Genomic DNA, 9,988 nt, shown 5'->3' on the forward strand with positions numbered 1-9,988 from the left:
TTGCACTCTGTCTCAGCTGACAGAATTAACGCAGTGAGGGTGTGATGCTGACACAGCATCACTTGGCAAAAGTCTTCTCTGATGAATCCCACGGCCAGGCCTGATGTGTCCCAGGATGAACCCAAGCCAGAAAAGCCGTCTGCTTGCGGAATACAACGCGAACCACACTATTTTGAGTTCTCTGGAGCTTGTTGAGCAAGCGGTGAGGGAGATCAACGAATGCAAATGCAATAGTCGAGCCAGGATAATACAAATGGCAACATAAGGTGCTTGGTGGAAGTAACGGAGAAATGTGCAGGTTTTGGTGCAAAACCGAGGACACTAACAAACATGTACTGCCTTGGACTGTCACACAGTGTAAGCGCATGCGAGACGGGTCCACGGACCCCTCAGCATGTTCTGCAGGTCTGCCCACTACACTGATAGAGCTGTAGCCTCAGGTAGCCACACTGAAGAGTAACTGGAAAATTAAACAACCAATATTCATAATCAGAGAAAGTCTAACTGGCATGATCTCTGGTACGCAAAAGAAAGATATTGTAATTCTGTACATTTTTCTTAATTCTAAGATTTTTTTCTTTTAATCATCCTAAATTGGTAAAGAATATACGAGGGTAAGTATTTCTATTTTAAAAAGTCATTATGAAGTACTCAAACTTTGGGTACAAGTAGTAATGGTTAGTAGGTCATCGACATGCTGATCAAAGAGAAACAACCGTGACTGGCTAATCACTTTTCACTTGACGCTTATCCCCCTTGGTGTTCAACATCGCGGTAAAATCGTCCATGCTGTGACAGAAGATAAAAGAACTTCATTGATCAGCAGGTAAAAAGTATTTTGCAATAAATTATTGCTGTAAACATTTAATGGACGAAGAGTCTGAAATTAAAACTAGTAACGCCACCCTATTGCATCCGAAGAAAATTGTGGGGAACCATCTAAACCTGATGAAAATGTTTTGTTATGGATCTCGAACTGCCAAACTTGTAAGTTGTTTATGGTTTATGAGCCCCTCAATCGTTAGAACTCGCACTAACGAAGGGCGATTAGTAGTGTTACCGTTGACCTTACTACTGATTATACGATTTTTTTTTTTTTCTGTTCAACCGGCGAGAATGAAATGAGCAAATATCTTCACGCTCATGAATAAATTATTGTACCTTTGCTCCTGCACATAGGCTGTACTTTTGCACCATACATAACCTCAATTTTTCCTAGGAGCAAGGTGGGGATGATTGTGAATTTTGAATATGTGAAGGTGTACCATGGGTTTTTGCGCGTGAGTGTGTGGGGAGGAGGGGGTAGAGTACGCTGTTTAAAATGTTCTGTATCTTTTGTATCTCCAGACTTGAATTGGACGTGACATATTGAAGCACTTGAATTGTGTTTACCCTGTTTTGCTTTTAGTAGACAGAGATTAAGGCGGCATGGATTCTGCTCAACGAAACAAGTGCTGTGCTATGTCGGTCATTTTTGTGCCCTAGAATATTTTAGCACTGCTTCCTTTACAGCTCACAATGAAACGGTGTTAGCACTAACTGGTGTGGAGATTTCATACAACGCTAGATGCAATGAACAGATAAATGAAATACTGAGAGGGTACAAAATGGAATTGTGGTCTAGGATGTATGGGGGCGACTATCATTTTGCCACATTCCCGATCCACATCATTCGTTACACCACTGCTGGTACATACTCTTAGGAAAAGTTAGTCCACACGTAATTAGCTTGTCATAAAACCTATATACAAGATAATTTTAGACACGTGACCTTTCGGTGAATGAGAAAAAGATGGATGGTTTTGTAAACCCATTACGATACATTAAAACATAGTATGTTTCTGAACGTGATTCCTATCCAAAGGGTTGACAGTCGGGAGCTTCTCCGGGTGTACTCATTTCCTCCCCTTTATTATCCCTACCCTTAGACAGGGGAAAAAAATCAACCCAGGGTCGAAGCTCTTTCCTACCAAAAAAAGCAAGCCTCCATTATACTGGTATTTTTATGTGTGGATATTGAACTCATGGTGACACTATGGTCTGTTTAACCTAAGTGTAAAACTCAACATTTTCTGTTATGTTATTTCTGTTATGTTTTGCTTCTAACAGCTTCTTAGCTCTAGTAAATGGTTTTACTTCAGAAATTTCTCAGCATTAGAAAAAATTTAAGCACTCAACAAAACTTTCTCGAGGCAATTCAATGTTCACAGCATAGCTGATGGTTTCTTCACTAACAGGGGAGAGAAATGTGCATTCGTCTGATAAGACAACTATTGGTTGTCTCTCTTACACCAGGAAACATTAAAAAAATATCGTTTTAGTCTTTTATTTCTCAACTGTCAAAATACTTTTTTTGAAATGTTAGTAATGACCGAGTCACACAGGTTCAGTCACGAGTTCGTCTGCTATTGGATACCGGGTAGGTCTCGCGGGTATCTAGATATGATGGCAGAAAGGAACCACGGGTCAATGCCATTTGATATTTCGATATTTATAGACATTGTGAGTCAAATCTCTTTCACTGCTGTTGTGTTCTCGTGAATTGCAACCGTAATTAAGGCAATTTTCACAAAGTTTTTTCACCGCCATCAAAGTTTTGAGTCACATTTATCCAAACTTTTCACCAAAATAACTTTGTTAAGCCACGAATGAGTTCATTAAGAGTAAAATCGGGAAAATCTCAAAAGCTAAGAAAAGAGATTTCGCAATGGTCACGTGAGTCATAGTGTCAGCACCTTTTGAAGCATCTATATAATGACGGTCACTACTACTGCGCTGGAAATGGTGTAGGCAACTTGAAAGCTGTCCATGAGACTATTTTGTCTCGTTTTTCGTGAAGAAGATGTCTAGGACACCGACAGACAACGAGAAACGAAACGAAAATACCTCACCTGTCTTTTATGATTTTTCAGTCACCGAGGTTACAGACTTCAAATTCACGGTAAGTCCACATTTGACTTTAAAAGTTTCTCTCACTATATCTCTCCCTCTCTCTCACACACACACACAAACACATGTACTTGCGCGCATACACACACACACACGAAAGACAAGAAAAATAAATTTCTCGTCTATCATCTGACACACGTGTTTTTATATTTAGTGAAATATCTGTGTGTGTGAGAGAGAGAAAGATCTCCGCTATTTAAGATACCAATCGAAGAATTCATTACTTTTCACTTCGCAGTTTAAACATTTCTTCCAAACATTTGCTATTTTTGTGTGTTTTAAGTGAGTTAAGCCAAACTCAGGCATTTCAAAGTTACGATTTTCTTCATCCTGTAACACGCTCTAGCAATCCTGACGAAATTTCTTTTAGTCTGTTCGTTGTAATCTGAAAATAACTTTGCGCTGGCTCCAACCACGGTGACCTCAGATATTTGTGTATTTTTCGGTTTGTCAGACGACATTGAGAAGCAAAACGTGCGTAGCACAGTTTCAGAAGGGAAGTTGATGTATTAGTCCGCTGGTGTGGGATTAAGAATCGGTGTCAGTGATTCACTCTAAGGGAAAAACTAACGATCGGTCATTCAGTCATGTGTCATTCTTCCGGTTCTTCAACGTCGCCCGTTGGAAAGAGAGATGGTGGGAGTAGTTCTGACATTACAGCAGTCATGAACTTCTTACCTTTCGGTCATCTCCTCTGACAGCTTGTCTTTACGGATCTGAGTCACGTCTATTCACTGGCATTACATAAACATAATGTCCTATTAACGGGCATTACTTAGCTGTCGTGGCAAAGAATATTGCATGATAGAAGTGTAAATATTTAAAAGAACACCGAAAATAAGGCAAAATACTTTAAACTAGTGTCATGCCATATTTATCGACTTTCTAAATGTAAATATTTAAAAGAACGATAAAATAAGAAAAATACTATTATACAAGCAGTGTCGTGGCATATTCATTGATATTACATAAATGCTTATTTAAAATAAAATAATTGAATATTAGATTGAAAGTAATAAACTATCCCCTTCTTCTTTCATACGTCAGGGTTTTCATGTCTCTGCAAGACATTTGTATGAGACTGGTTTCCTAGTCTCCTTACGAGTCATCTCTTGATTTTCCGTTTCTGTACCTGCAACATCTGGAGACTGATTATTCCTCAGTATCGGATATCTACCAGTTTATTATTTCTCTATATGAGACCTCCTATTAATCTTATAGCAACAAAGTTAAATTGCGAATAAAAATACATTTAAAAATAACAATCGACATTTGTTCGAGTGGCATGTATAGAAGGTTTTTAGTAATAACATGGCAATTATCGTTAAGCACTAAACCACTATCCAGTTTCGCTTGTAAAAGACTATCAGAAAACATTCTGTTTGTCTCCCATTAACGATACGCAAACTTGCGGTGCACAGAAAACTCCAGAACACACATCTGTTGTTAATAAAGCATGTTGGGACCGCATGCAGTGTTTGTCATGCTGGCTGCTTATACACACATCGCCAAGCCCAGTGCTAAAGCCTCTCACAAAAGAGAAAACGAAATAAGAGTCACGTGAGCTTGAGGTCATAGGTCTAAAAATAGTAACATACGTAATGGATTTACGCTGTTCTTTTGGCTGTGGTAAGGATAGCTTATTTCTTCGGCCACTTTACTTACATATATTCAGGTTATTTAAAAAATTTCTTAACAAATTGAACTTTTAAAGAAATTACAGTTTACTGCAAATGCGAAGTAGTGAAGATCTCATTCGTGCGTGATTTAATGCCGCCTGTAAGCTTGATAGTTAATTGAAGGTTTGTTCCATGTTGGTCACAGTATTTCACCAGTATGCTAGGTCCAGCTGCACCCTCGTTGGCCGATATTCACCTGTGATAGTGTCTTCCATTATAACAAGATGTGTCTTCTATTGAAGCAACACAAATCTGTCATTAGGTCCAAATGTATTTTTCATTATATCAAGGAGCATGTGCCCTGGAGACGTACAAAGACGGAGCATGCATGACTTGGCGCACTGTGGTACAATTCAGGTAATGCTCCGAATTCCTCAGCTGCACTTTTCTTTCGTTTGGGCTGTTGGTGTGACAGTGATGTATAGTCTTTTAACATCACCTTGGAATGTCACTTGCGTCAAATCCACTCTCTCGCTCGTGTGTAAGCGTCTGCCGTCTCGTTTGTAGTGTAAAAACCCTGTACCATGTGTATCTATCCCTTTGCAATATCATATTACTCTCAGCTCTTGATCTTGTTATTTAATTCCTCTTTTTGTTTTCTGTACTTGATTTTATTCTTCGTTTAGTGCTGATTTTGTTTCTTTTATAGTTCATATGCTATTTGTTTGTTTTTCTGTCCCTAGTATGATGTCTATGTTTCGTTCTTGTTCTTGTTCCTAAGCGCTAAGAGCATGTTCCTTAGGAGTGTGAGTATACGCTTTACACATTTTGTCTATCGCATTTGTTTTCTTCACAGCAATTATCTCAGCATCTAGGCAGAGACCCAAACCCTCGCTGCTTGCCTCCTGATGGAAACCCTCGACCGTTCGTTCGTCCTGAACCTTCCAGCCGTGCAGGCCGTCCTACAGCTGGAGTCCACTCTTCAAGAATCTCGCGTACTGAACGCGGTGGCTAAAGTTCTTAAGAGTCTGGCCCAACCCACCCACCACGACTCCAGACCACCAGCTCCACCAGCAGCAGCAGCAGCCGAATGCTTCATCACTTCTGGTGTCAACGCTTGGGCAGCTCAGAATCTTCGTGCTAAGGCGATCCTGGAGGAGCTGGAGGTTTTAGGAGAGGAAGACAGCGAAACTGTAGGCTTTGCTTTTGTCGATGCTGGAACAAAAAGGGATTCAGGAGACACTTTCTCTGATCCTGGATCAACCTCTGCGGCAAGAAAAGATCCCCAGGCTGATGTGGTGTCAGAGGACAGCGCAAGCACCGTGTCATCGTCCTCATCGTCGACTGTTGCAAGTAAATGCGGTAACGCAGACATTTGCGTCGACGGCGAGGAGATAAGTGAGACGGAGTTAAGACCGGGCACGAACCCGGTGGGCCAGAACACCAAGAATAGGGATTTCACTGACCACGGCGACCGCAAGGCGGAGGCACTGTTGCTGAGGAAGAGAATGGATGCGGCCGCGACGCGAAAACGACGCGGCTGGAAGCGCGGCAAATATGCGCGTGTGCAAGGAGCGGCCAGTGGAGTTGACCCTGCTGCCCTGCGGTCACTTCCTGCTGTGCGCGACTTGCGGGTCAACGATGTCCACGTGTCCAGCTTGCGCCACCACCATTCTTGCTGACGTCAAGACTATCGTCTCGTAAAAATGTTCCAAGATACTTTCTCTACTCAAGAAGAGTTTTCTGTGTAAATCTTGCCTCAAGCAACTTTCTTTTAAATGTTGCTTTGCTGACTGGAAAAAAAAGTTAGCGAGCATGTCAATCATTTAATAAGCTCCAAAAACAAACAGAATCATTGTTAAAAAAAAAAAAAAAAGCTGTGACTCGCTATTCATGGAGAAATGCTTCGCTCTGCTTTAAATTGTATTTGCTTTTCTATTTTACATTTTTGGTTATATTTTCCCTGGTTTACCGTGCTGTACCATCTACATTCATTTAGCTAGCTTAAGAGTAACGATACCGCAGCATACATCATCTTTACCAACAACAGCGTGAACAGCAGCATACCCCCAACCACCCAAACTAAGAGTCACATGATTGAAGCACACACCACGAAATCACTAGTGACAGAAGGTATCCTCTCGGTCATTATCGGCAACGTTACATCAGAGCTCATGTTGAGAAACCCGAGCTGAAGTTATACTTGCTGCTGACCGGAGCAAGGGATGAGGTGAGAGATACCGTCTGACACCTGGCGATGGGGGTTTGTGGGAAGGAGGAGAGAAGCGGTGCTGGGCTCTCAAGTCCGAGAATCATAGAAGGCATCAGTCCAACTAGTCTCTCTTGACACTCACTATGCCTTTCTATTTTCAAATTAAATTGAAAGACATTGCAAACAAAATTTGTTTTTACAAGAATATCAACATTTTTACGGCCATTGCCTATTTGCTCTGTTAATGTGCTACTTTTTTATTTGTAGTACTATCTTTAGACAGATAAACAGTATTGTTATCTTTTTTTCACTTTTAAGTTATGTTATACACCGTGCTAATTATCTTGAATTTGTGATTATACAATACTCAGTAACTGCTGTGCATGATTTCATGTATAAGCTATAAACCCTCTCATTAAATGAATGTGTAAGCCTGGATTTTATTTATTGCATTGTGTGCATAGCTTATGTCTTTCAAACTTGATTGTTTTGAAGAAAGCAGAGGCAAATGTGAGACTATCCAGACTGTCTACTTTACAAAGTGGCTGCAAATTAGAGTGTTTTAGAAACATCATTTTCTGTGTGTTTTTCTCCTACTAATTATACTTTTAAGTACTTTACTTATCTCCCTTTGCTATGCTTTGTGTTGTCTACTCACAAACTTGTACACGTCGGTGATTCTACCCAATGCTACAATGGCTGGATCTTGTATTTTACTGAGATATTAAGTACACCATAGTTATGATAGATCTTATTTCAATTTTGGACTTATACCAGGGGTGGGCATTAATTTCCCAAGGGGCCGCATGAGAAACTGGGATGGTTCTAGAGGGCCGGACTAACATAGTTAACTCAGTGTTACCCAATACTGCAGCGGTTCTCAACCTTTTACTTGTGGCGACCCCCCTGACGAACACCGGTACGTCCGCGACCCCCCTTAGCCAGCTAGGTCGGTGGAAGAGCGGGGGGAGCCTTAGCTAACCTCGAACGCCGCGTCGAGGAAATCAAACAACGGAAGAACAAAGTTCGTATCTGCAAGAATATAACTGTTTGAAATTTTACTAAGCAAAATTCGTTCCGGTGCTAATAATATTATTTTATTGGACACTCACTTTGATTAATGAGAAGGTTGAGCCTGCTTGCTGTTGCATAGAGAAGCGAACCTGTGTGCGATTTTCGTACCCACTGCTATTCGCAGCTCAGCCTCTGCGTCCACACGATTTCTGTATTGAGACTTCAGTGCTGCCAATGCTGAAAATCCTTGCTCACACATATATGAAGTTGAAAATGGCAGCAGAACTTTCATTGCTTTCTCAGAAAGCACCGTTGACGCTAATCCAGAATGTTGGCACTGGTGTTGTTTGAAAGACCATTTCAGGATTGGTCACTTGCAAAGGTCGACGAGCTGCTCTTCTTCTTCCGTGGACAACCCGCTTGTGCTAGGGATCAAGCCAGAAATGGATTACGAAATCCAATCGTATTTAGTCACAATCAATTTCAGCGAAGTAATGCTGAAACCTTTTTCGCAGTCCGTTTAGCATGGGCAATAATTACATTCTTCACCTGATCAATGGCTATATTGTTGAGAGGGGGATGTGTGTTTTTGAGTTTTGAAGTGAGAAGTCACTGCATTGCCGAGACAGTGTATTGAATAGGGAGAAGAGATTTGGAGTTTGAGCTCGCCGCCCTCACCACTCACACTACTGATGGTCACAATCTAAGCTACTTTCACTAATACACGGTATAAGAAACTTCCTTAAAAAAGGACCACCTTTCGCGACCCCCTTGTAGGACGTCGGACCCCCAGGGGGTCGCGCCCCCCAAGGTTTGAGAACCGCTGCAATACTGTATATGCAGTATAATGCTAGGGGTTCTGTCCTTAGACCTTTCTTTAAAAGAAAAAGAAAAGGAGAAGAAGAAAAAAAAATCAACTGACCAAGGCGGGCCTCCTTGACAGCCGCGGGCAAGGGTTACACCAGACCCTGTCCCCTCTCGTCAGCTGCATAGTGCAAACCCGCGCACACACATATGAGCATTTCATTTGGGAACAGCATATATGTGAAAGATGGAAATATTTACATTCATTAAAACTTAATTAATTAAGGCATTAACATTGGCATTTCTATTGCAATAGCAGAATGAATAGTGACTTCGCAGGATGAGGTGGAAGTCTCAAGGACTGCCCATTTGTGATTGGGCAACAGCTCAACTGCACAGGGGAGAGAACTTGCAATGGCAAGTTTGTGAAGGACAACTTTTGTGAACTTCCAGGAGGTATTGCCTCAACCACACTCTTTGGCAAGACTTATCAAGGTTTGTGTCAATCTTTATCGTGAAAACGAGGACAGTGCATTAAATTTTTTTCAATTTTTTAAAGAAATCTATTTTTAATTGTATTTTTAAATTGCTAATTCCTTTCAAGTAAAACAAACTTTAACCTAAATATATTTACAAAAAATAGTTTGCAAGTATTTTTTAACTCTCTCTACAAAAAAAATGAATAAATAAAAAAGTAAAACCACGTACCTCTTTTGTATGGTTTTAGTAGATCAGAGCTGGAGGGAAAGAGCTTTGCAAACATTTAAAATTTAAAGCTTTGTTATTTTTGCTATCTGCAGAAACTGAAAGAAAATTTCAAATATTATGAAATATTTTTTCCTTTCCAGATGACCATTGCAGATTTTGCTACAGAAAAAAAAGTAGCTGACATTAAGGTAATTTCGTTTTGAAATTGGACAACTCCTCTGATCAATGGGAGCAGTATGGTGGCACAACAGTTAGCACTTGTTTTACCATACATTGATAGAAGGTTGGCTGTCTTAGGTTGGCTGTCTGCTCTCATTTTGGGCATGCTGTTCTTTCTCTTATGTGGATCTGTTTAGAGGGCTTGCCTTGCCATTATAACCGCCTTAGGTTGCTGGCTCGCATAAAAACAGACTAGTCGCTTAGTTGGCTTATTCTCCTGTTGGGTTTTTTGTTTAAACAAAAAAAAATGAGTGAAATTTTTCAGTTGATTTGAGGCCTGGTGGTAGTCCATGTTTTATTTTATTTTGTTTTTGGCATTAACTTTAGAAGGATAGAAAAGACTTTTTAATTTGTGTTTTTTTAATATTTCATCCTGTTAAAATCACAAGCCCTGCCTTTTAAGCAATATTTTGGTAAGTTCTTAGTCATAATTATTTTCTTGAATAAATATCTCTTTAAAGGA

General features: G+C 40.4%; 1 protein-coding gene across 1 annotated transcript; it reads left to right on the forward strand.

Annotated features, from left to right (window-relative positions):
* Nucleotides 1-2,736: 2,736 nt before the first annotated feature.
* On the forward strand, nt 2,737-6,250 carry LOC112561059. Its single transcript, XM_025233256.1, has 2 exons — nt 2,737-2,941; nt 5,425-6,250. Exon 2 carries the CDS (start codon nt 5,477-5,479, stop codon nt 6,248-6,250), a length of 774 nt encoding a protein of 257 aa, XP_025089041.1. The 5' UTR covers nt 2,737-2,941; nt 5,425-5,476.
* Nucleotides 6,251-9,988: the final 3,738 nt, after the last annotated feature.

This window comes from Pomacea canaliculata, linkage group LG1 (genome assembly GCF_003073045.1).
Source record: "Pomacea canaliculata isolate SZHN2017 linkage group LG1, ASM307304v1, whole genome shotgun sequence".
Classification (NCBI taxonomy): domain Eukaryota; kingdom Metazoa; phylum Mollusca; class Gastropoda; order Architaenioglossa; family Ampullariidae; genus Pomacea; species Pomacea canaliculata.